Consider the following 27,388-nt stretch of genomic DNA (forward strand, 5'->3'; position numbering starts at 1 on the left):
CTTAAACCTTTAGCCCGCTACGACGCCTCGCTTGATATAATAGTGATGGTCATTATCGGTCCTGGGTTTACACCCGGGTGCTATGCACACGATCTACAAACCGCAGGCACGCTCGCTGCACTCGCTTTAGGTACCCTACGCGTTTCGCGCGCGCCAATATATGTACAGTACCCTTAAGACGGGTGATTAAAATCGGTGTCGTAAATCGGTGTCAGTGACTCCGATTAAATATGTCTTCCAGGCTGGAGGACATCTTTAACCTGGACTCTGCAAGCACTCAGATGGAGATTGGCAGTGGCAGGAGAGCGAGGAATTGAAGAATGAACTTGGCGCTTTCTCTTTGCAAATCCCGGAGTATAGCGAGCTGACACACCCAGCCTGCCTGTCGGAATTGTCCCCTGGCCCACCTTTTCACGGAGGAGACAGCGGCGCTGTCTCCGCACCGCAGACTCTGGCCCAGAGAGCTTACTGGCCATTTTACAATTCGCACGCTGAGACTCACCCTGACATTTCTCGTTCTTTGCACCATGGTCTTCTCCTCTACTACCTGTATTCTGGGTGTGGCGGCGCTCGCGTCGGCCTACCTTGCGGCTCCCGCCGCCGCTGCGGATGAACCGCTCCCCTGGGACGGCCGCGTATTCGACCTGACCGTCGACACGTTGCCGGACAAGTACCTGACGCACATCCTGACCATGCGCAACAATGGCACGGACGGAAAGGTATCGGACTACGTGTCGATCGAGAAGGACGGTCGTTCACCCGGCTACAACGGTGACACGGGCGTCATTAACATCGGCGTGGACGCGAAAGCCATTTTCAAGACGCAAAACAACTTCCGTCGCTCCGAGTTGGTGCAGAACATTGCGGCCAACACCAAGGGCACCACATTTTTTCGCACCAGCGTCATGAAGGAGGAGGCGTTCTTGAACCCTTATGCTTGGCAGATGATCTTCCCGGAGTCGCACATCTTCGAGATCCGTGTGGATGCCTCGGCTAGTCCCGCTAAGATTATCTACCTGAACAACGGCACTTGGGACGCCAAGTGGGAGACTGAGTTCGTGCCGAGTACGTGGTACAACTTCGGCATCGGTATTTCGGCTGCCACGTCGGGCAACGGCTCTGTCCTCGAGTTCTACACCAGTGAAGGCGACAAGGAGCTCGCCCTTGAGGCCACCCACGACGTCGTGACCGAGTTCCCCTCGACCTACGAGTTCCATTATGGTCTTTTGACCCTGTCCGACGATGGCAGTGAACCCAAGATGAATGCCAAACAGGACATCGTGTCCTACAACGGTGTGTCGGTGGAGGCTGACGTTTCGACTTCTGCCACGGGCGATGCTGCGTCCAAGGCTTCCAAGACTACTGGATCCATTGGTGCTGAGTCCTCGTCCGATGTTTCCACGGAGACTACTGAGGCCCCGACCACGCAGAACGAGACCCCTGCCACCCAGAACGAGATTCCCGCCACCAAGACGGGCATCGTCAAGAGCTCAGATGGTGGCTGCGCCCGCAAATAAGTGCGCCTAATGTTATGTCTGTTGTGATTTCGCTGAAGTGATACAGACAGTGACGGAGACGAGAAACGTAAAGCATCGGTCAGGAGATGGCCTTGTAAAAAGGGTTTATATCCCTCTGTTAGCTGTATCATGATGGGATAAATGTTCAATCCAAGTTTTGCAGGATTTTTGTATACAATCTGAAAAAATGACGGATAGATTTTCAATGGAAGTTATTATAGTTCATGTGATTTTACCAAGGTCACTGCAATATACTACTAGTACTTATTTGAGTATACAAGTATACAGTGTACGTGTACGTAGTACTGTACTAGTACTGTTTAATACTACGCAGTACTTCAGTAGTAGTACTACTGTTGTACTACTGCAGTACTAGTAGTACTGTACTACTGAGGGACTGGTTTCTGTCACTGACAGACTGCTGGGAAATAAAATAGCGATTTCATTTGCCAGGCATTAAACCTAGGAGGTGGCCCACCTCCGGTGGGAAACTAAACAAGAAAGTCTTCTGGCTCAGCTCCGAGATTGGTAGTGATGATGAGAAGAGCAGTTTGCGAGTCGATGTGGCTCACGTTGCAAAACAAAAGACAGTAGATTTACAAGGGTTTGCATATAAGCAGTGAGAGCTCAAGTCACAACACTTGACTAAGCGTATCTACGAAGTAGTATTTTTGGACCATCGAATTGTTTATCCTTTTTCTGACATTTGTTTTTCCCAAAGCTGGAGTTAGTTCAGAAACTAAAGATTTCGGGGAAGAGGGACCTGGTAGTGTAGTAGTCGACAATTGTCAGTTCATTTATCAGTATCTAGATAAACGGATATTAATGTAATTAAAGAAGCGTTATTATGAATGCACATATCTCAAGTAATTTGGGGTATATTAGCCCTTTTGTTCCCCATTGTAAATATTCCAAAGTTCATTAAAGCGATTTTTTTGTAAAACGATGCATAGTGCCACGGTTTTACGGTCCATTTCCGTTAAGTCAAAAATTAATTTAGAAAAATCATGGGTATAAGATTTTTTTAAAACGCATCGTTTGCAACATTTTCTGGCTGGAGCATAATTGGCTCAAAATTAAATTTAAAATTTTGATTGGGTGATTTTGGTGAAGCGATGCATTACGCCACGCTTTACAAGGGCTGGCAACAAAAGGGTTAATACTTCGCAGCCGTCGATTAGAGTGAGCTGATGAGGATGTTCCTTCCTCAGCTATAAAATCAATGTACACGCGTGTACATACCTAGCGCTATTACCTGTAAGGCAAATCAGCAAAACAAGAGCTAGTGCTCGGTCCGTCAGCTGACTGTGCGGCTTCGAACTGTTTTGGGCAAGAACGCCGGTGTGCTCCGGCAAATCTGTGATCGTCGTGAAGCCCCCTCGTCGATGCGGAACGGTTTGAGAGCGTTCTTCACTTTGCGTGAATACGCCTCCGGCGTCGCACGAGTAGAGTTTGAAAAGATTATCGATGACCGGGCCGTTGTAAGACTTGCCGTCTCGAGCATTCCGACCTGGCTGACCTCCCATCCACATGAGACGACGTCGATGAGAACAGCTCTCGAACAATCGGGAGGAGGCCAAAATAACCCCAAGTATCGACGCAGATGCTCACGAACCAGACGCGAGCGACCACCGCCGACATTTTGGCCATACGGCGCGGAGTCTGTGCGTTGGAGATCGTCAACCGGACGTTTGTTTGCCAGTCCCAGAACCTAGAACGGTTCTCGTTCCAAATTGGCCAATGCGAAACGTGCACATGAGGGAATTCCTGCGGATTGTACCACAAGTTGGAGCCTCGCCACGGAAAGGCCAGCTGGTACGGTTCTTGGCCTAGCTCGGACGCTTCGTGATAGATCCTCTGAAGGTCCTCGGAGAAGGAGTCGTGTCCGCCAACTTGAGCGGCAACACATACGAAGACCACGCGTGACTCTGCCGCTTCATGCCGGAGCGAGGGCTCTCTGTCAGCGTGTTCTTCTTGGCGGATCCAGTACTAACACTCTTTAACGAAGACAAACCGTCCTGGGTGAAGCGCGGATGTCGGGGCGGCTCCCCGCGGGCAGGCTGGCGTGATGTCCTCGGCATGATCACTACGGGCCCAGTCACGGCGTCCGCCGCCTTCCCAGTGTCGTCCAGAATTGCCTCGCGATGGAGTTCAGTACCTCGAGGCCGAAGGAGCTTGCGTTAACCGCGAGTATGCCCCGCATGGTGATCCAGAAACGTTCGTCGGCCGGAGACTTGTCGAGGGAGGAGCTGTCGGAGTCGGACGACTTCACGTTCCAGACGGCCTTGAACTTGCGGGGCGCCTTGCCACGCGAAGAGCCCAAACTACGGCCGCGCGGAAAAGAAGGGAGCGAAGGAAGCATCTGTGGTCGAGGCAAAATTGCCGAATGAGCTGAAAGACTGGCCGTCGGGACCTGGACCTCCAGTTCCGTCCCTCTGGGGGATTTCTTGTGAAAGCTACTTACTGTGTGCAAGATGGACTCTCGCAAGAGACGAGAAACCGGTGACCTCCTTTCTCAAAAACTTGCTTGATGGTTACCGACTAAGACCGATGGAGAACGACTGACTTCAGAAAGAGGCAACTCGAACGGAGACATTTTTTTTTCTTATTTGCAAAGGTGTTCCTCTCCTACAATGGGGTTTCAAGCGAGTGACTTCTTCGAGTACGCCCGCTGGGAGCTGAGGCCCGTGTACGTAGGAGCTATAGCGGTATGGGTCTTAACGACTCCTCTACGTAACGTTGCCTGGGTGCTCCTACTCCAAGTGTGGCGCGTTACTAAGATGAACTGCGATATTTGCGGCGACTGTGCTTCACTAAACCGAGACGTGCTCCAAGCTAGTGAGCTACGACAACTTTGGGGTGCTACGTACGTTTATGGGGTGTGGAGTGCGTTCTTCGCTGTGCCTTCCATCGTTCCACTCAAGGGGGATGAGAAGTATGGTCGATATGGACGAATGCTGCGAAGCTGGTGGGTCGCCGGCAAGATAACTTTCTCCGACTGCATCCCTGATGTCCTCGTTCGCTCTAGGTATTCGAGCGTACGCTACTGGTACGTGTTCTGGGACGCTTTTAAAGCTACCTGGATGCGTCTTTACGCCGTGGGTGACGCTGTCTGCTGTTTAGTACTACTGTGCGTCTCCCTGTTGCTGTACGTACCGATCAACGTGATCGATCTAGTGGAGTTCGTACTCTTGGGATCTGTGGGTGTCGGCGCTGTACTGATTTTCCTGTTGGATTCTAACTACTGCCTCGATCGGACTAGCTGGAGCCTCGCCGACACACTTATTGTGGTAATTGCGGGGTAATTTCGCACGCTTGTCGCCAGTACGACGAAGGGAGTCCGCTACGGAACATCTCTACTAAAGTGTTGGTTGACCTAGCTCTTTCCAGTGCCCGCCGGTATTTTTCTGAGCGCAGTCGAGCTCAAGCTCGGAACATCGAACGTCTACGGGTTGACGACGGCATTGAAGTGTTATACGACTCTCAAGCAGCCGACCCCGACTTACAGAATAACGGTACTGAGGACTACTCTGAAGCGTTCCCGTCCAGCCTACCGGTGGAGTTGACGAACGCCGAAGCTACAGTGGTTAACCTAATGAGGCAGCATGGTGACCCAGCTCGCCGAGGACGGCAAACGCCAAGTCGAGGAGGATGTCCCGTACCTGGGAACGAGGAGGTCATTATAGGTGTCACTCGGTTGGCAAGGATGACGCGAGGTCCTGAGGCCACTCCTCGTCGCGCCGTCCCGTCAGGTTGGTACCTGATAGACTCGACGACTCGTGTACTCCTGTCGAGCCCGTCAGAGTTGCTCTATAGAGTGGTCCCGGAACACTGAGACCCGTTCGACGTCGGACCAAGGCGCCTCGCGCAATCTCGTCCCATCCCAGAGCCCCCTGCTGTCCTACGAGGGTGGATGTCAGGTGATGCGAACTCGTCCTTCAAGTGTATGAGAAGCGGTGTTATGTATGTGAGGAGGGGGGGGGGGGTAGACCTCTCGTTCGGCTAGCTCTCAGTCTTATATTTCCCACCTTCTACTCAAATGGAAGCCAAGTCAATAAAAAAACTTATATTCATATTAAGTGTTTTTGTCTGGCCACTGAACGAGACCGTACCCCCTGAACAGCCGCGGCCTGCCCGACCCTTGGAGGTGGAGGTATACGACGCTGCAGACTCCGGTGCCCATTCACAAGTCGCAACGACTGAGGCAATCGTTGGGTCTGTCTCAAATCGAAAATCAGATTTGAGACACGTTCATACTTCAATGACCGTATCAAATCGGGGAGTTGCTCGATAAAGTAGGAAAGAACTTTAAGTCACAGGCAATAGCCGTGACGGTGATGCGTCGGTCCCGGGGACTGAAGCATCAGATATGCAAGGACCTCCAGCTACAAACAGTAGCTGTGATGTCGGCGTGTCAGCTCTGGGAGTTGATACGGTCGTGATTGTTTCAAAACCCAAGAAGGGCTCCGCCGAAAGGCGTCGAGCTGACAAGGACGTGTCGACTCCGGGAGTCGACACAAGCTCGATATCATCATCGAGAGAAGACCCCGCCGAACTGGGGTCTAGGTTGCAGCGGAGCTGCCGTAGCTTTAGCGTCAGAGGAAGACGTTCGACTCAAAGAGTCACTAATACTAAGTTCCTTATCCAAAGGACACTTACAGCCCAAGACCAGGGCTCAAAGTTAATACCTTAACTTTTATGCTTCAAAACCAGAAGTGATTTATTTACTATTATTGCGGCCAAGCCGCCTAGGGGTAAATGTATCTCTTTAACTATCTAGCATAGTTAAACCTAATCAAATGCATAACGTGTGGCTTTCAGCCAACGTACTGAGAGACCTTGTTAACTCTCCAACTTATGTACTGAGAGTTTGTTAACTCGCCGGGTACTTCGTACCCCTGTGTGTTCCACACCATGTAACCCCGTTACATAGGTGATGACAGCGCGTCAGCTTTGGGAGCTGATGACGCGGCAAACAGTGTTGGCGGTTGCAAACGACAAACACTGAAAATGCTTGCGTGCTCGCGTGCAGCCGGGCTGCACGACGAAGCAGAATGTAGTCAAGCCCGGCTCGATCATTCGCGTCCGCGGAAAAATCTGCCGACGGTGACAACGGAAATCGGTTCAAGGCCGGGTGGACGAGAAGCATGTGAGGCCGGGCTTCACAAGAACAAAAGACGGCGCAAGTGACCATAGCTGCGCAAGTCTCGGTCCGGGACCGAGGTGATACGAGCGATGCCTGCCTGGCAGACATCGGAGAAGTCGTCGTGCGTCGAGACGTTAAACGTCGTGGCGCGGACCCGTGCTGGTCTCCACTACCGGTCAGTGTAAGTGGCCGACGGGTGCGTCGGAGCTGACGTCGGTATCAGTCATGAGCTGGATGCGCTTCGCGAAGAACCTGTACGATGGACGCATCGAACCGATACGCATCTTTTCAGATATCGAAAGGATGAGAAGCAAAGCGGAGGAGTTGAGACAACCTCACGCTGCGAATACCGTTGGGAGTAAGAACCCTCCCAGCGCGAAGACGAAGAAGCAGTGCTTCGAGGAGCAGAGCTGGGACTCGTTGAAGTCGAGTCGCTTCTACAATATTCTGCAGGAGCACAAGGATGTGCTCTTAAATGAGATTCCTGCGAAACTTCCGCAGGACAAGGCCATACAGCACGAGATCGACCCCCCGCCGGGTACGAAGTACTGTGTGACGCGGCAGTGGCCACCGCCGCGAGATCAAGTAAAGGCAATAGACGACTTCTTTGAAAGTCGTCGTAAAGCGGGTCAAGTGTGGGAATCAACGTCTCCGCACAGTGCACCAACGCTCTGTGTCAAGAAGACACAGGGCGGATGGCACAGACGCCGATACCACGAAAAGATGTTATCATCGCTTTGATGGCCAGGATCACCATCTATAGGTCTCTTGATCTGCGCGACGGGTTCTATCAGATCCTGATGCGTGAGAGGGGCATCCCTCTCACGGCGGTGAGCACTCCAAGCGGTACGATTTGGGAGTGGCTCGTAATGCCACAGGGACTGAAGAATGCCCCTGCAACCTGCAATAACTGTGTCACACATCTATTGCGGTCAGTGCGTGACCTCGCACCGAGCTACTTCGACGACGTGTTCGTGCACAGCCGGGCTGTGACGACGTTGAGTTGCACAAAGAGCACCTCCGTCAGCTGCTAGGGCTTATGCGTATACATAAGCTCTATGGGAGCCTGAAGAAATGTATCTTCGGGTGAGCGAGATACCCGTCCTTAGTGTCTCGTCGGGAAGAACGGCGTGCGCCCAGACCCAGAAAAGATCAGAGTGATCAATACATGTCCTACGCCATCCAGCGTAAAGGAACTAAGACAGCTCCTTGGACTTGCAACGTACTTGGGCAAGTACGTTGAGAATTACGCGGACAAGATTCTATTGAGGGGTACCGGTTTCAGGCGGTAATTACCCATAAACAGGTAACCTAACCGGTCCAACACGATCCCGCGATAATTACGATATGCTGATTAGACGAGTAGGATGATTGGACGAGTGCAGAATGTTGGTGATTGGATGCACCAATTGATTGGATGACCTAGGTAGTGAGGACTGTGTAAGCTCCGATAAATCAATCACTTCGGAATCTTCCTTCTTCCCCTCAAGTGTCTTCGCTCCGGTCTACTCCCCGAGTGGTGACTTTTCCCTTCGCTTCGTACATGCCCAACGTTGCCTAAAACCCGTGACCTCTATCAGGTTATGAGCCCAAGTAACATGTCCTCTGCGCAAGACGTTTCAACTAAGGTCTCCATCGACAAGTTCAACGGTGACAACTACGCGACGTGGAGCCGCTACATGCGTGGTGTGTTCCTGACCAAGTCAGTATGGCATGTCGTAAACCGAGAGACGACTCCAAGCTTCACGGACCCTCGTGCGAAGGACGAATATGTCAAGTCGAGCAGCATCGCGTTCGGATTGATGCTGCTCCACATGGATGCGGACTACCATCACGTGGTCGACAACTGCGAGTAAGCGTGGGCCGCGTGGGCGCGCTTGAAGACGTTGTACGGTGGATCGCAGAAGGCTGGTCGTATTTACCTGAAGCGACAGCTCTTCAGCATGGAGATGTCTGAAGGCGCGAATGTATTGCACCACTGCAATGAAGCTCTCAATATCAGCGCCAAGCTTAGTAGCATCGGCGCTAAGATGGAGGACGAGGACGTTGCGATCTGCTTGTTGCGCAGTCTCCCCAAGAGCTACGAGAACGTCGTGCTACACCTGGAGATGAGTACTGCTGAGCTGAAGACGCAAGACGTTGTGAAGGTGCTCACGAACGAGCATATCAAGCGAAAAGGCAAGAAGACATATGCGGTGAAGACTGAAGACGCGGCGAAGGCGTTCAGTACCGAGCGGGAGTCTCGCCAGTGTACGTACTGTGGAAAATTGGGGCACGTGATTGAGAAGTGCTGGACCAAGCAGAAGGATGAGAATCGAGGAGGCCGACGCGGCGGCAACAGTCGTGGACGCGGGGCCAACAATGTCCAGTTGCGAAACGACGACTACGACCACGGCTATGATCGCGTGGCATTTGCGGCTTCGTTGGAATGTGGAGTTTTGACGGGCAAGAGTATGTCCGGGCTGTGGGCAGTCGACAGCGGTGCGACACACCATATCTGCGATGACAAGATTAAGTTTGTCATGCTGAACGAACGAGAGGAAGGCGAGCTGAAGGTCGCTGATGGCACTAGCGTTGCAATCAAGGGTGTGGGGACCATCATCGAGCGCGTGGTTCTGTCCAACGGCGATGAGCGCGAGATCGAGATCAACAACGCGCTCTACGTGCCAAAGATGAAGAAGAACTTGCTATCAGTGTCGCAGATCAACAAAAGCGGCAAATTTCAAGTGGTGTTCGACGGTGAAACCATGCACGTTGCGCACAAGGATTCGAAGGAAGTGGTGGCTACAGCAGATCTCGTAGACGGTCTTTACTGGCTGTGCACACCGCTATGCTCGATAAACGCAGTGACTTCGAAGTCGAACGTTGACTTGCACGCGCGCATGGGCCATGCTCCTATCGACGTGCTACGCAAGATGATCAACAGCGGCATGATCAAGGATGCCAAGGCACCTTTGAAGTCAATTGAGCAAAGTGTCTGTCGCGGGTGTCAGCAAGGGAAAGTGGTCCAGAAGCCGTTCCCCCGTAACCGCGACAAACGCAGTTACGACACGTTCGAGCTGCTTCATTTCGACATCTGCGGCCCCAAGGAAGAAGAATCGTTGGGTGGGAGCAAGTACATGCTGCTCATCGTTGACGAATCCAGTGGATGCATGAAGGGTTTCTGCTTACGAGCCAAGTGGGACGCTGAAGAATGCATCAAGAGCTATATCACGAAGGTACATACGCAATTCGGCAAGCGGGTCAAGTTCGTACGCCATGACGGGGCTCGTGAGCTCGCGACAAACTCACTCAAGGTGTTCTACGAAGATCGAGGCATCGAACAGCAGACCACGGTTTCGTACGCGCACCAGACGAACGGCACTGCATAACGATCTATCAGGACTATCGTCACGATTGGTCGCAGCATGTTGCACCATGCCAAGTTGGAGAAGTGTTTCTGGGGCGAAGCGGCGATGGCCGCTATCTACGCTAAGAACCGTCTACCGTCACCCAAGATCAAAAGCAAGACTCCATATGAGATCGTGTACAAGTCCAAGCCACGTGTGAAGCAGATGCGTGTGTTTGGTTGTCGGACGTACGTCCTAGCTCCGAGGGAAAAGAGACTCAAGTGGGACCCCAAGGCTCGAGAAGGGTTGTTCATGGGTTATGAAGAAGTGTCAAAGGCGTATCGAGTTTATGACATCGAGGCGGGCAGGTGGTGATTAGTCGCGATGTCAATTTCGACGAATCAAACTTTGGGTTTCCAACGGCTAGTCCAAGCGACGACGACGCAGATTCTGATCTCGACCTCGACTCTCAGAAACTGCGGGCCCAACGGAATTCAAGCAGGCGGGGAAACGCAAGTCCCGCACAAGTAACGTTCACGGCATGACTACGAGATCGCGCGCTGCACAGCAGTCTGCCGGTTTGGAGGGAGCTAGTGCTCGAGAAACCTCGTTTGAGCGTCAAACAAAGCGCCGATCAAGTGTGCGAAATGACTGTGATGTGGCCGATGAAGAAGAAAAAGACGTCGAGGATCAAGACGACGATGACGCAGCTCCGCCTGTATTTTGGCGAGCATGTGCCACCGCAGTGGAGGCTGGTGATTTAGCTGAACCGGCAACGTTCCAAGAAGCGGCAAACGGGCCTGATCAAGTGCATTGGCGCAAGGCCATCCGTGCCGAACTTAAGTCGATGCGACTTCGCGGTGTGTTCCGAGCTGCCAAGTTACCGAACGGTCAACGGGCCATCGGTACGAAGTGGGTGTTCAAGACCAAACGCAAAGCGGATGGTTCAATCGAGAAGTACAAGGCGCGCCTTGTAGCGAAAGGCTTCAAGCAGAAGTATGGCATTGACTACACCGAAACGTTTTCGCCCGTGGTGAAGTATGTGACGCTGCGCATGATCATTGCTTTGGTCGTGTACCTCGGCTGGCCCCTGGACCAGCTGGACGTGGTAACATCATTCCTGTATGGCATAATGAAAGAGGTAATGTTCTGCATGGTGCCAGAAGGTGTCGAGCTTGATGATGACTTCGACTGCCTGGAGCTGGTGAAGGCGATCTACGGTCTCAAGCAAGCATCGCGCGTGTGGAACGAGACCTTCGACGACTACGTGTGCTCCATCGGCTTTCAAGTTTCAGCATACGACCCGTGTCTCTACATCAAGATTGTGGATGGTCACTGTGTGCTTCTTCGTAGACGACGTTTTGGTGACTGGTAGCTCGGCCGAGCTCATTGCAACCACCAAGAGCGATCTCAAGAAGCGCTTCGAGATGACCGACAGTGGCAAGTGTGCGTTCGTACTGGGAATCGAATTGGTGTACAACGCTGACGGGAGCGTGACGATGTGGTAGCGCCGATATGTCGACGACATCCTTAAGCGTTTTGGTATGGAAGAGTGCAAGGCGGTTGGTGAGTCCAGCTGATTTGAGGTCTCGACTAGTCCCAAGCAGTGCATCGACCAAGGTGAACGCTCCGTTCCGCGAGGCTGTAGGTGCACTCATGCACTTGATCACCGCGACACGACCGGACATTGCCTTTGCCGTGGGATACGTTTCTCGCTTCATGGAGAACCCACAAGTCGAGCACTGGGCTGCTGTAAAGCGCATCTTTCGCTTTCTACAAGGAACTAAGTCGCGTGGAATCTGCTTCAAGCCTGGTGACAAAGTGGATTTCCGCGGGTACTCTGACGCAGAGTGGGCTGATGACCACTCCGATCGCAAGTCAACTTCGGGCTACACGTTTCTTTTGATGAGCGCACCCGTGAGTTGGGGGAGCAAAAAGCAGTCAAGTGTGTCGTTGTCAACAAGCGAGGCAGAATACATCGCGCTAAGTTTAGCTATTCAAAAAGCCAAGTGGGTTCACTGCCTACTTTGCGAGGTTTTGACGGCAGCAGGGGAATCGGGACCAGAGCTCAAGATCCTCGAAGACAACCAGTCATGCATCAAGATGACCAAGAACCCAGTGAACCATGGTCGGGCCAAGCACATCGACATCAAGAACCATCACATTCGTGATGAGGTCAAAGGCGGTGAGGTCAAGCTGGAGTACTGCGAGACCTCTGTGATGCTGGCGGACATCATGACGAAGACGCTTCCGGGGCCACGTCACAAGGACCTTACGGCGGCGCTCGGAGTCAACGCGTGTTCGCATTGAGGGGGGCGTATTGAGGGGTACCGGTTTCAGGCGGTAAGTACCCATAAACCGGTAGCCAAACCGGTCCAACACGATCTCGCGATAATTACGGTACGTTGATTAGACGAGTAGGATGATTGGACGAGTGCAGAATGTTGGTGATTGGATGCACCAATTGATCGGATGGCCTAGGTAGTGAGGACTGTGTAAGCTCCGATAAATCAATCACTTCGGAATCTTCCTTCTTAGTCTCAAGTGTCTTCGCTCCGGTCTACTCCCGAGTGGTGACTCTTCCCTTCGCTTCGTACAAGCCCAACGTTGCCTAAAACCCGTGACCTCTATCAGATTCGCCCGCTGTCGCAGCTTCTGAGGAAGGAAGCCGAGTGGATTTGGACTGCTGAGTGTCAGTAGGCCTTCCATACAGTCAAGCAGGGCTTGATGGAAGCGTTGATCTTGGCAGTGGCTGCTCAAGATCGCTCATTCCACATCGTGTGTGACGCTTCCGAATTCGCAATCGGATGTGCGTTGATGCAGCAGGACTGAATTGTTAGTAATCACGAGACCATTAAAAACATACTTCTCTGACCCACTCCAATATGACGATTAGGTTTTTATTAGAATTCGCACCTAAACGAATACGACCATTCAATTGGCTTAAATTATTCTAATTAAATGGCTGGGTACAGACCAATAATTTCATGGTTGACGGAGGCTTATACGCACTTAGTCACTTTTCGAAATACGATCGTCGAGATGCCAAAACCACCCGGGAAGCAGGATATCGCACCTACTTCACGTCTTCACAATCTTACCCCCCTAGTGGAGTCTGGTGTCCGTCTGTCCGTCCGAGGGTAGGGTTCTAGAATGTAACGCAAATACGCGCATTCTACTGGCTGCCGAGCGCAGCGAAGGCGGCTTCAATTGGCTAAAATATCATTATGTGGTGGACACACTGTATGTGGTCTACACATCGTACTTAAATGCACCTTTCAAATTTCATTTTGCCCTCATTTTTAACGCTGGAGCGCCACCTCACGCAAAGGGCGCTGCGTGTGTGCGGGTTAATTTGCATTGGTAGGCTTCGCCGACGTGCACACCGGTACTATTATATCGTCGTAGGCGCTGTTGATTTTTTTTAGACCCTGGCGACACCACTGGATCGCATTTTAGCAAAGTAGTAATTCAACACTTCGAAATACTTAGTTTAATACTTAAAAAATAATATTACTAATTTAATAAAAACGTTTCTAATAAAACATTTCTCCAATGGAACGTTTACCTCCCATGTGCTCGACGTGCCAGGCGGTCATTGTGCACCCCCCGCTCGAGCCAGACGGTCTCGGGCTGCAGCTCCGGCTGTGCGCCTGTTGCGAACAATTCTTAGCATGGGATGCATTCGCACAGGGCCAGGCTCGAGCGGGTGCCCGCAGGTGCATCGCGTGCGCCTCTGGTCCATACAGCCAGGCGTTTTGGCACCGCCCACGCACACCAGAACCGAAGCCAGCCACTGATTCGCGCCAACAAAGCCTGGCCTTAGTTGCCGCCGCTATGGGGCCCCCACAACCGCCGCGGCGTGTTGTCCAGGAGCGCATTAATCGCCGCCGTCGTCGCTGGAAACCTCGCCAGCGCAACAAACATCCGCGTAATCACCAGAAAAACTGATTGGCTAAAAATAAACGTTTTCCATTGGTCACAATTACTTTCGTGTTTAGGTGCGTTGTATGGGAGCTTAGGACAGGGCGTGAGCCTAGGTGAAGGTGCGAGCTTATCGAACTGGATTTGTAGGGCAGAAAGAAACAGTATGTACGATGGAGGGGAAACAAATATGAACACAGAGCTACAAAGCACGGAAGCGGGCCGATGCAATTAACATGTAAATCTATGAAAGCACTGAGAGTCACGGACTCTGTTAGACTTTCTACCTAAAACCGGGCTAGAACACGTAGCTGCTACAGAGCACGGAAATCACCTACGATACAACACGGTAGACCACGAAGCACGGTAAAATACGAAGCACAAACGGCAGATCAACCGGGACACCACAAGATAACTAGATAGTATGGTCTGGGCCACTATGCCATGGGAGAACGCAGCCGCGGAGCTATAGTCAGAAAATCTTCGAGCCGCGGAGATCGATACAAGTGTAGAACCTGAGCTTACCGAGCCACGGAGAACCGTAGTACATGGGAACACGATTTAACGGACGTCGGACCAGCCACAAAAACACGAGGGGGGGGGGGAGAGGGAGGGGGCACGTGTGGGGTGGCCATGATTGCACACCGTGGAGCACGATGCCATTGTAGAACACGATAACACGGGCAACGCAGATGCACTACGCGAGCACAATACCATAGACAGCATTACCACACCGTGATTGCACGATAGCGTGATTCCGCGGTCGATGACACTTCATCAGGAGATCACGATGCACGGGCGACGGAACCACGACTGCATGGAGGCAAAGCACGGAATAGCACCCTTTGGTTAGAGCACCGGCGATGGAAGGCCAATGGTAACGAAATAGTATCTATCACGAAGCCAGTGCAACCCACGTAAACGTTTGAGAACGGAAAAAAGTTAGCTTTAACGAAAAGACCGTACTAAAGAGCATGAACCCACAAGAGAGAGGACAGAACCGCTGAGCAGCGTGGGCCATGGGTGAGCAGGAACCTCGAAGCCGGGAAGAGCACGAAAGAGCATGGACCATTGAAGAAAACAACACCCAACCTGTAGTACGGGGTAACGGAAACGTTCCAAACCACGATATTATACGGGGCCGAATGTGACTACGGAAGGCAAGTGGTTAAATACACGATGTCAAGATCTACGGGGTGAACCACGCTCTCTAAACACGCGACCCCAAGAAGCACTTAAATTTGCGGCCACCTCATCTACAACAAACCATGCCACTCCGCCGCGTAGCGGCGGCGAACGGCTAGTGTGCTATTCCTAGCGGAGCGAAGTGTCCGCGGTAGCTTCTCCGTGGAGCTATCTGTGCTGCTATGAGAGAGATTAACCTCTCCCGCAACAGCATCAAGAAAGTGTGGTGCATCCGTGGTGAGGTGGACGCTATTTCCGCCCCATCACGGGTGCAGCCGAAACTTGGAAGATATCTGACGTTGGACAGAACATGCCAAACACATGCATTTACAATCATTTGACTTGACTTCTGTATTGTTTTGACCTTCTGAGTGTCACAATAAGACATAATCGACGATTAGAGGTCACAGCATAAATGGGGCCAACCGCGCTTCGCTTGGCTGGGCGCTCCTTCGGCGCCCCCGCGGTTCGCTGCGCTCACAATATGGAGATAGAATGTACTGGAAAGTGTAGTGCTCGGCTCGCTGGTGAGCTCAGCGCTGGGCCCGCCTCGCACCCGCTCACCTTAGTTGGCGCCGCGGCTATGGCAACCACGTCGCCCAGCCCCGTGTGTGTTATCCGAACGCGTCCAACTGTTGGTAATTGCTGCTGTTAAAATATGGTTTTAAATCGCTAAATATTAATTGAACTGCGACAAAAAAACTAACGGTTTCTAGATTGCGAGGTGTTTGAGCGGAGATTACTCTACCATAATTGATGTTAAAGCAGGCTAAAAATATGTCCGTGTGCGCCCTGACTGGGGCTTTGAGTTGGTGCGCTATTTGTTCATGGGGAGCTCTGCAATCGACCAAAAACAATCGACCAAAAACAGAATCCGTCGTATTGGAGTGGGCCAGAGAAGTATTGAACTAAATGTGATAGATTGTCCGAGCGGACAAAAGTGTCCGGACTTGTACGCTGTGGTATATTTAATATACTATATTATAATTGGTTGGCGGCAGCACCCGCACTGGTACAGTTGGCCAGAACCATTTGGAGCCTTAATAAGGGCGGTATCTGAATAAGTCTGAGTGTTCTCCCCTCCATTCTGATTCAGCTGCCAGTGTGATAATGAAAGTCATCAAGCGGATAAACATGTAGTTTTGAAGTTGTATGACCATTTTGTATATTTGATTTTCTGATGAATGAATAGTGGGGGGAGGGGCCTATCTATTCAAGCAGCCGAGCCTTCGGAGCTGAACATCGCTCTGATTGTACTTAGCTGTTACGGATAAATCCTGTTCTAAGGGCATACGGCGGACATACTTCGCTGCATGTGCGAAATCAACCTAGCCTGATACAAACGCATAGTCAGGATTTTCGTTTATAGATTTTTGTAAGGGAGGGCTGGTGTTCGAATACTTTATCCTATAATAGAGTGCGAAATTGCGAGATTTAGCGCTCTAATACGCAGTATTAAATGGTACTCGTGCCAAACTCGCACCTTAACACCAGTGAGGTCTGTCGTGAAATGCTTGGTTTCCGGTAGACTTGCTCACGAAATAGCTATTTTGATTGAGCTGCTAAAATTAGGCAGATTAAATGAAAAAAAAACTATTTTTCACCGCTTTCCCTTTCCCTTTGGCCGTGTTGGTGTTCGAGTATTTGACAATAATGAGCTATTGCTCGTGAAAATATGGACTACCTAATTACGAACAATATGACGCGGTATTTTCCGGGAAACTTTTCCCAACACTGCAGGCCTTGGAAAATACGCTGGCAGTCTGCCGCAGACTGCCAGCGCACTGCGTTGAGGCTCAGCCGCTCAGTGAGCGCATCCGAGTTGCAGGCTCAACTCGGCAACTTGCAGCATGGACCAGCGATCGTCAATTCCCGGCGCCCATCTGATGGTTTCCTCCAGTCGTCACACCTTCCAAATTATCTTGGTTTCAGTAAGCCGTGATTTTGTCCAGATGCCAATCAAGAACAGCTATTAATGCACGCCGGACTTTACACCCTGAGGATTATCCTCGCCCTGCTCATCCTGTTCATTGCAGATTTTGCTCCACACCAAGCCAAGCTTTTTCGATTCTCTGGAAATTGCAGTGCAATGGCTCGCATCCACTCGATCGTCGCGTTCAGCGTGGCGCTCCTAGCGACGTTGTTATTCACCTGCGTGTATGCCGCGGACGACCAGGCGCTACCCTGGGACGGCACCTTCCACGACCTGGCCGTCGATACGCTCACGGACAAATATCTAACGCATATCCTGACCAACCGCCAGAGCGGCACCGTGAGCCCGGACCAGTGGGTTACTATCACCAAGAAGGGCCGCTCGCCCGCCTTCAACGGTGACACGGGCGTCGCCACACTGGCCGTGGATTCTGAGGCCATTTTCGGCGGGCAGACCAATTTCCGTCGCTCCGAGCTGGTGCAAGACGTCGCGGGAAACACGGCTGGCACCACCTTCTTCCGCGTGAGTTTACTGAAGAAGGAGGCCTACGTCAACCTGTACTCGTGGCAAGTCGTCTTCCCGGAGTCACACCTGTTTGAGATCCGCATCGATGCTTCCGTGGACCCGGTACAGCTCGTCTGGTACACTGGCGGCAGCACCGAGACCCGCTGGTCGACGGAGTTCAAGACCAAAACCTGGTATAACTTCGGCATCGCCGTGTCTGCGGGTAAGCTGGCGCTCTACTTCAGTGAGGGCGACGACGCTTTGGCACTCACCAAGACCGAGACTTACAATGGAGCTGTCCCCACGGACTACGAGTTCCACTTCGGCCAGCTCACGCTCTCGAATGACGGCAGTGCTGTCAAAATGGCGGACAAACAGGACGTGCTGTCGTTCAACGGCGTGACGGTCGAGAACGGTATCCCCAGCGACCTCGGCTCCCCGACTTCGAGTGTCGCCAGCTCCGGCACGGGCAGCGAGAGTGCGTCGACGCCAGCCAGCACACCAGCTCCTGTGGCTACCACTGGCACTCCCACTGTAACTGCGGCGACTCCGTCGACGGAGACGAGCGAACAAGATTCGGCAAGCGAGGCCGATACTAATACCGGTAGTGAAGCAGCTGAAGAGACTACCGAAACACCTGCCACGACCACCGCTGCGCCACCAGCGACAGAGGCTCCGTCAACGTCAACTGATCAGACCTCGGATACCGACACTCCTGCACCCGAAGACACGCCAACGATCAGCACGTCTGGCTGCAAGGTACGCCGCTACTAGAATGGAAACGGGTAGCATCACGGTTTGTTTGCTTAAGTAATATAAATCTACGTTAGAATTTCGATGTTTTCTTGTCTTGTCACCACCGTCCATACAGCTCGACGTCGTTTAGATAAACCACCTCCTGTCCTGGTCCACTGGAGTCGTAGCCCCATATATCACCTCGAATCCAGAGCGCTGTCGCGCCATCAAGCACAGCACCGAACTCCGCTGCAGTGAGGGCGCCTCCATCCGGCTCGGCGATCCATCCAAAGTCTTCGCGCAATACGACTGAATAGTACGTCCAGCGAGAGGCTGAAGGTAAATCGAACGAGCCCAGCGCAGCAGATATCTGCGTTACAGCACCGATACTAGTAGTGCTGAAGATAGACACTTGGCCACGACGAGGACGTGGGGACCCGTTGAAGCTCGGGGTGAGGAGACGGTATTGGAGACGACCGCCGTACGCGGCTTTCAGCTTGGTGATGAGAGATGCAGGGGCTGAGAAATGCCAAATGCTGGAGAACACTGGACCACAAGGAAACGCGGCATCAAGTCGAGGCACTTCACCTCGAAGCAGACAACTACTGGTGCTAGCATTGGAGGTGTTGGATACCGGAAGTAGCGCTAATGGAAACGTACTGTGCTTGCTGCAGTGCAATGCTCCGAGGTTCTTCTGGTTATGGCCCTGCATCGACAGATCGCTCACCACACGACCCTGCAGCAATAAGTGAGAGGTGTCGAAATTCCACCCCAGTACAAGACCATTGCTGACAACTCGAAGAGGCCACGAGAGTTCCCCAAGCAGCTCTGAGCGCGTGAGTATTCGTGACCATACATGGACATGCTGTACCTGGCCTTTAAGCCCGCTGTTGGCCACCACGTCGCAGCTCACATCTCCCGTCGTCGTGACAAATAAAGCGTCAATTGCGCTAGTAGCCGTGTATCTTTGTGCGAGAGCGTCTGCTCCAACAGTACACGGTGCCTGTGCTGTACTGGAAAGCACCAGATGGCCAGCCACAAAAAATCCGCTGGACTCGAGTGTCTGTCCCGTACGATACGGTCCTCCATCAAACACTAGCATCCCGTTGTCAACCACACGCACCCGACCATCTTCTGAGCTCCATGTAACTGCGACGAAATGCCACACGTTGTCGCTGATGTTCACAAACGTGTTCAGCCCGCTCACGTCGCTCTCTGCGTTGATAAAAAGCTGCAGGTTGGAAGGATTGCAAAGTGCCAATGGCACAGCGGACGCCGTCGGGGATGACACGGCGTACGAGTAGAGACAAGCACTTGGATCTCGTTGGGTTGTCTTCACCCAGAGCGACACTGTAAATGCCTACAAAGCAAACAAGGGGGAAAAAGTTAGAGAAAAAAACATCGAATCCAAAGCTAGTCGATAAATGTGTTGCAACCTCTGACGGGAAAGCGCCAACACCGCTCACACTCGCGACATAGTCATCTCCACTAAGTAACAACACGTTGTAACTTGACCCCAGTCCGCCAGAAGACGCCAGTCCGCCACCAAACTCACACGCGTACGTACACACGCCACTGGGGGCAGCAAGATCACACTTCTGGTCGTACTCGTCTTCTCCGAGAACGTCGTCAACAGCAAAGATGCCGTTACCATCGATGCGCAGCGGGCTTTCCCCGTTGGCAACGACCTGCCAACCTTGCAGAGGATCTCGCTCGTTATCCGGCAGATCAACGCTGGCCATGAAACTCGAATGGACAAGCGGGTCTCCGTCTCCGTAGTCGTAAATACGAACCACAGTCCCTTTCGTGGACCCCAGCGCTGCTCCAGCGGTCGTCGGACTCCGTAGAGAGAAAGAAATCGTCTTGAAATGAGCCTCTTTGACGTCATTGTCCAGTATGTCCAGATCTATTGTTCCCAGGGAGTCTCCGATGCCAAAGCGCAGATGAAGCATCATCAAGGACTCATCGAAGGTAGTGGATGCTGAGAAGGAGTAGTCTTGATTGTAGACCGCTGTACTTCCCGTCGTCTGGACTTGAACAGCGATAGAAACAACCGATGACGTCCCTTGTCGACGAAGAATGGGAATCACTAGTTTAGACGATTTCTCCGTGACGCTGTAGAGGCTTCGGACGAATGAGAAAAGACCGTTCGCCTGGTATCCGAGAGCTTGAATTGCCACGGAAGACGTGGCTGGAGCTGAAGCTGAGGTGACAGTGGCACGCAGTGCTGTTGCAGGATTCTTAACGACGACTGTGCTACCAGTGAGGAGACTACTACTCGTGTCCATAAGCTGTCTACGAAGGTCTTGCACCGCGTCGTTCACCGACGGATCGGCGGGATTCTCAGAAGCCAAAAGCTGGAAGTTGACAACCACGGAACCTGCCACTAGCTCTGTGATTTGAATTCTAGACGCGTCGATACCCAAGGACGTCGCCATCGTGGCTATGAAAGAGGCTTTAAATGCCGCTTCAGCGTTGGAACCAGGTGGGATGGCGTCGATGTCTTTGTCAAGTGTCAACGATATCGTCGCAACATCTCGACTGGCCGGAAACTGATCGCTGGCTGCAGCAGCAGCCTCTTCATCGAAGTTTGTCGCTGTGGTCTGTCCAATACTAGCTCGAGAAGTGGTCGAGTCCTGGATGGGGATATTTGCGTACAGCTTGAGCGAGTGGCCTAAGAATCTGTAACATAGTGCCATGGCACTGCTCTCCTCTGCGAACGTAAATGTTGCTCGAGAGTTCACTACGTCGCTGATCTTACTGCCTCCAATCGCAGACAAAGTCTTGCAGTCTGCGTCACTCGCAGCCATCGATGCGTCAACCCATTTCGCAGCGTCAAAGTCCTGCATGCCAACTCCATGGAACTGGAACTTCATCACAGCCGCAGTACTCGACGTCTCCGCCGAGATTAGCAACACCTCGACAATATTCAGCACCTTACACAGAACGTCCCCAAACATGATATAGTCCGGTGTAGTTCCAAATCTGTAGCATAATTTCCAGGTGGAAAAGCTATCGGACGCTGTGACTCCACTTCCACTTCGAGGCGCAATATACTTCGCACTAAAAGAAGCCTCACCAGCGTGAGGAATGATCGACTTCGACTTTGCGACGCTTGTTACCGACGTTTGCATCACTGATGTGTACAGCGCGACAGCATCGGCGGAGCACTCGTCCACATCGGAAGGAACCCACGCAACTTGATCTGCGCCCTGCGTGATTCCAAATGTGCCAGACACGACAATTTCTGTTGTTTGGTCTGCGATAACTGACACGATTTGAGGGGTCCAAATCTCAGCCTTGGCCACAGTCAGAGTCACAGTTTTGAAGATATCGAAAGGCTGACGATCAAAGCTGTAGCATAAGTACAGCCGAGAGTAAGTATCAGCGAAATTGAGGCTCGCCTTCATCCCCGACACTTCCGTGCGTCCGAGTATTGTAGTGCAAGTTGTTGAGCTGGTAGTCCAGCCCATTTCGTCCGTGTCCGAGAGACGGAATCCAGAGACTTGAGCTGTAGTTGTGGCGCTTTCAAGCACAACACCGCGGTCCATACTGATAATACCGTACGTGGTCAGGGTAAAGTCGCGAATGTACGTGAACGCCTCGTCCTGGAACTGGTAGCACAAGTGATACACGTCTCTGGTGGAAGCTGGGAAGGCGGAAATGGTTCCCGAAAATGTCATCTTTTTATCCACACGCATAGTTGCTGTCCCAGTTGCAATATTGGCGTCGGCTTGTCCACACTCTAAGCTCGAAGTCACACTTTGCGGCACGATCTTGACTGTATCCCCCTCTTGGATCCCTGACCCCACAGGTTTCCACTGCTTACGATGTCCGATTGTGGCCACTCTCCCCAAGCTTGCAACGTCTTGGAACGTATAGTCCAGTAGCGCTGTGATTTGCTTAACTGTAATTGCAATGGAAGCGTACAGTCGAAAAGGCTCATCATCAAACTTGTAGCAAAGGACCCACGTGCTTCCATTGGAGCCCTGCTCGAACGGCAGTGCTACCGTCAGATCCGTCGCCACTTGAAGATGTTGCTTCGTCCGACCTTGAGCTGGTAGATCCACGCAATCAGAATCTTTCATGTTCGTCCCCGCGTTGACAAACTTCATGGTATCTTTTACGCTGATACCAACTCCATCGATCGTCATTTGCTTTGGCTCGTTGACCACCACTACGTTGTTCTGTCCTTCTGCCTTTGGGCTCGTCTGACGAAGCCTCCAAACTGTTTTTACGTCAATGTGAAAGTTCTCGTAAAATACGAACGGTTCCGCCCCGAATCGATAGCACAAAACGCGCTTCAATCCCGCGGATTTCGTGTCATCGCTTGCTTGAAAGCTGCCGGTGGCAGTTCTGGCTGAGATTTCATACAAGAACATGGCCATCTCGTCGTAGTCGTCATATTCTTTAATGATGTTCATCAAAGTGACGCCGGGGTCAGTGCAATCGCTGCTGTTACTACTAGACACAAACTTCGCGAAATCCCCCGTCGCCACGCCGTCTCCGTCGAATAAAAACGTTTTAAGAGCACCGGCGACTGCGACACTGGGGCTTCCCATCAGTGCTCGCATATTTGTGATGCTCTTGACATCCACGTACAGGTCCGTGAACAGCTTGAAGGGCTCCTGGCCAAATCCGTAACAAAGGTACACGCGCTTTCCCGAGCTCAGCGGCGACAAGGCGACCCCGAAAGTGTAGATGCTAGTGAGATACGACAGATAGTCGTTATCGAGATTCATCGCATTCGGGATCAACAGACTCAAGTTGGAGCACGGAATACTCGAATCGATGACGGAAGTCCAGCCGACTCGGTCTCCTTCTGCGAGGTTCGTTCCCAAAAGCGTAAAATCCTTTCGCGAACCTGCCACGGCGATTTCTTTGGCTCCTGTCTGTGGCGACTTCGCACGAATCGTCCCTATCGCTATTGAGATTTCAGAGTACAATTTGAAGTTTTCCTCTCCGAATTTGTAGCACAACACTGGATTGAAATCGCTTTGCACACTGGAAAAGTTGAAGACTGCTGCACTGTTGCTGCCCAACGGTATTGTATCGACGCGTCCCAGCGTGTTGAGATCCGTCAAAGAAGCGAGATTACTCTCGCAGTCCTCTTCTCCATTCAAAATCCACCGGACCAGGTCGCCACCGCTTAAGCCGTATCCAAGAAACGTAAGCGGTTCCGGAACTTCCGCTACCGCAAGTTGAGGGGAGCCTAGTGTTCCAGTGTAACGTTTGACCATCTTAACAGTCAAGCGGATGCTCTGGTACAGCTGGTATGGCTCCATTCCGAATTGATAGCATGGCACGACCGTCATTCCTGCAGCGAAGGAATCGAAGTTGATGGTGGTAACAAGATTGCCGTCAGCGAAAAGAACGCTTTGCTCTTGGGCGTTGATCACGTGCAGCAATCGCAGGGATTTGTCATTGTCGCTCTCTTCACACGACGCCACGCTACCCGACTCGACAAAGTACAAGCGGTCATTCAATGCTACACCATCACCGAGAAGCTTGAAAGATTTCGGAGCATTTGCCACGGCAGCCGCGTCACTTCCAGTGGATGTGGTTTCAATTCTCTGAAGATCGTTGACTCGTATTTTAATCGCTGGATAGACCATGAATGGCTCGCTCCCAAACTTGAAGCAGAGGCAAAAGGTCCTGCCACTGCTTTCCGCTGAGAATGCAAGAGATACGTTCGAGTCACCCTGAATGATGCGAGTGTAGGCATCTTCTGGCGCCATTAGAGTCTCAGAGGTAGGAGACGCGAGCTTTGCCAGGGTCGATGTGTCGAGACAGTCGGGAGGCGTTGAAACGTATGCTGCACTCTGTGCAACGTCAAGGTCGATCCACCGCACCTGATCTCCACCTGAAATCCCGTTACCATTGAACGTCCAAGTTTTCACAAAATCTGCTACTGCAATATCCGGAAATCCAACACTTGAGCTCACCGACTGAATCTCTTTGACCATAATGCCGAGTGCTGCATACAGCTTGAACGGATTGTGACCGAACTTGTAGCAAACCGCAAACCGTTTTCCATCCTGTGACGACTGCGAAAACTTGACAGAAACATCTCGATTCGCACTCAAATACTTGACGCCCACACCTCCAACATCTGATTGACCGGTGGTGGATTCGCCACAATTCGCGTCGTTGCTTGTGCTCGCGTCCACGAACTTGACGACGTCATTCTCGGCCAAAGCAGATCCTTCAAAAGTGAATACTTTAGCCAGTCCAACCACAGCTGTGAGATGATCACCCGAGTTAGTAATTCCTGTCACTGCGGCTACGATAGCTCCTGTCGTGACCGAATTACTCGCATCGATCTCTCCTCCATCAGGCGCCATCGTTCGACACGACGCGACTCCTTCAGGCCTCACGAGAGGAGGGTTGTACACACCGGTAAAGGAGATATTTACATCCGTGGCCTCAACCAGGTCGTCCGACATGAGGATGCTGATGTTGTTCTGACTGCAGGCAACTTTCCCCAGCACAGCTGGACGAACGAACGTCGCTTTACACGTGGATGCCATGACCCACTCAAACGGGAGTTCCACCACGATAGAGCCTCCTGCCGCCACATGTCCTGTCGTTTTAAAAGCCAAGCTAGCGGAGGTTCTCAAGCCAGCAACTGGACCCGGACTGAGCATCAGCGTTTGCCACATAAGCGGACCCGTTAACGCCCCCTCGGCTATTGCATTCATGCGAATCGATCCTGTGTTCACGTTACCACCCAAATGGCTTTGGATAACGAGCTTTGCCCCTTGCTCTGACCGGACCGATTCCGGAGAAAGGATATCCGTCAAGACAATTGAAACAACCGTTTCTTGGTTAATCGCCACTGCAGTCTGCATACAAAGAGTGTGGCTTGTTGCGTTTAGCTCACGCGTCAGCGGGGAAGACTGCGTGGGTGCAGGCAAAGTTAGCGAGGCAAAAGTTGAGGCCATGAGTGTCCATCCGTCTGGAAATGTGATGCAAAACTTTGCGCCTGCCTCCAGTTTCCCTCCCGTTGTGAACGTAATTGTCTGCGTGGACAGAACCCCCGGTGTTGCAACTTTGGACACTAATGACCCCTCTGTGGCCAACACATCGCTCGTGATTGCATTCACAGCGATATCCCTCGACTCTGCGACAACCCCAGCGTCCGACAACATCGTTGTTACTGTACATGTGCCAGCAACTGAGCTTGAGAAGGGATTGATCATGTCCTCCACAAGTAACTCCACCGAAGTGCCTTCACTCATATCCCCATCCGTGACAACACGCAGCTCATACGTCGTAGGAGACCAGTTAACCGAGTGAGCAGTTACTCCCGATACCGGGAGACTAAAAGACACTTCTGACACGGCACTATTTGCCATTCGCCATCCACCAGCAGGGAGGGTAACTAGAATGATACTACCACTTGGGAGAGCTCCACTCAATGTGAACTTGAAGCGCTGGTCGCTCTGCATACTGGCACTTGTCGTTGTGATAGAAGCCCAAGTTTTTGTTCCCGCTAGAGCTCCTCGCGAAATGGTCATGACAGAAAGTGTGTCAGGTCCGTCGATGATTCTGTTGTCAGCAGCTCTAGTCGTGAGGTACGCGTTGTGAACTCCCGTCTCTTTTGGTGGATTGGAGACGTCTCGAAGCAGTAGCGTAACTCCAGAGTATGAGAGAATAGGCGTCGTCCCAGTCAGAGTCACAGTCATCATTCGAGTGACCGTATCCCACACCACTGAGCCAGCAGCATCAGTGAGGTTTGGAACAATAAATGTTGCCACACCTGACGCTGCCATACTCCACTGTGAATCAGGAAGCGTGAACTCAAATTTCCCTCCAGGATCTATTCGACCAGTAAGGAATAATTCGATGGTTTGGTCGCTCGTAACTCCAGCCACTGCGTTCACTGCGGTCCACAGACGACCACCCAGAATGTTGCCAGCTGTGATAGCGTCCATCTGAAGTACGCTAGGACCATCAATTGCAACTCCAACAGGATCAAAGGTCGTCACCGAGGCTGGAAATCTCGAGGCAGCTCGTACCGATATTGGAGTGTCAAGCTTCATGATCTTCACTTGGACGCCGGCGTGGTAGGCTGGGATAGAATCATTTGCGACGACCAGTTCGAGTGCAGCGTTTGAAACATCCCATGTCGCTGTGGCGACGACTGAACTCGGAGATTTAAACACGACCGAGGGGGCCCTCCCTGATGAGTTGGCGTAAAAATCGTATGTTGGGATTCTCAAAACAATTTTGCCTCCGACTGGAACTTTTCCGTTCGTCTTGAAAGTGACCAGCACATTTGACGTGATTCCCGGATTCGGAGTCTCCGTAGACCACGTGCAGGGGAGACTTTGCACTGCTGTTATCGCACTGAGAGTTAGTGGACTAGACTCATCTAGTTTCAGACCCTTGGCATTCCAGCTTTGGATCGATGCAGACGTAGATGTTGCTCGTGTCGATTGCGGCATTTCTAACGCCGTCACTTGTAAAGTAACCGCAGTGCCGTGAGGAATGGTCGTCGAACTGGATACTAGAATCAAGAGAGCAGCGTTCGTACTATTCCACGACGCAGTGGCGCTGAAACTTGCTGGTGTTGCAACCACAACCGACAGACCTGGCACAGCTGCATCATAGTCTCCACTTGGGAGCTCAAGTATCAAAAGACTGTTCTCTGCCAGCCCTGCGGAAGTCGTAAATGAAATATCGACTCGGGAAGCAATTCCAGGATGGGCCAACTGCGGCGTGAACACTGCGTCTGCAATAGAACCCGGTACAATCGTGACACCTGCACAGCTCGCACTCTCGAGTAGAAATCCATCTGCATCTATCGTAGATACCATGAATGACCCTGTCGTAGATGTCCCTATTACCAACATGTCGGTGAGTATCAAACTTGGCGTGTGGATGTATAGCATTGCGGGAAACTAACCTGGGTTTTCTAGAAATTTGACTTGTACACTATGTTGACCTGCTGCGTAGGGTGTCACAGCCTTAAATTTTACCGACTGTCCATCGACGATTCCAGTCCACGTCACCAACTTCAGCGAGTCCACAAAAGATATACTTCCAGAAAGAGAATAATCGATTGGTACACGCAATACCACAGAAGCACCCACGGGAACACCAGCATTCG

General features: G+C 52.0%; 3 protein-coding genes across 3 annotated transcripts; 2 read left to right on the plus strand and 1 right to left on the minus strand.

The window, feature by feature from the left end:
• Positions 1 to 260: 260 nt before the first annotated feature.
• PITG_01132 (uncharacterized protein) lies at positions 261 to 1,517 on the plus strand (the record flags this gene model as incomplete). The annotated part of the gene is made up of 2 exons (XM_002909604.1): positions 261 to 1,313; positions 1,383 to 1,517. The coding sequence occupies 2 exons, from the start codon at positions 528 to 530 to the stop codon at positions 1,515 to 1,517; spliced, it is 921 nt and encodes a 306-aa protein (XP_002909650.1).
• Positions 1,518 to 17,190: 15,673 nt separating this feature from the next.
• Positions 17,191 to 18,312, plus strand: PITG_01133 (uncharacterized protein; the record flags this gene model as incomplete). The annotated part of the gene is made up of 1 exon (XM_002909605.1): positions 17,191 to 18,312. The coding sequence occupies one exon, from the start codon at positions 17,191 to 17,193 to the stop codon at positions 18,310 to 18,312; it is 1,122 nt and encodes a 373-aa protein (XP_002909651.1).
• A 23-nt stretch (positions 18,313 to 18,335) lies between these two features.
• On the minus strand, positions 18,336 to 27,385 carry PITG_01134 (uncharacterized protein; the record flags this gene model as incomplete). The annotated part of the gene is made up of 4 exons (XM_002909606.1): positions 18,336 to 19,633; positions 19,710 to 27,118; positions 27,185 to 27,293; positions 27,368 to 27,385. 4 exons carry the CDS (start codon positions 27,383 to 27,385, stop codon positions 18,392 to 18,394), a joined length of 8,778 nt encoding a protein of 2,925 aa, XP_002909652.1.
• Between the last annotated feature and the right edge of the window lie 3 nt (positions 27,386 to 27,388).

The sequence above is a fragment of the Phytophthora infestans genome, genomic scaffold, assembly GCF_000142945.1.
Source record: "Phytophthora infestans T30-4 supercont1.1 genomic scaffold, whole genome shotgun sequence".
Lineage (NCBI taxonomy): Eukaryota > Oomycota > Peronosporomycetes > Peronosporales > Peronosporaceae > Phytophthora > Phytophthora infestans.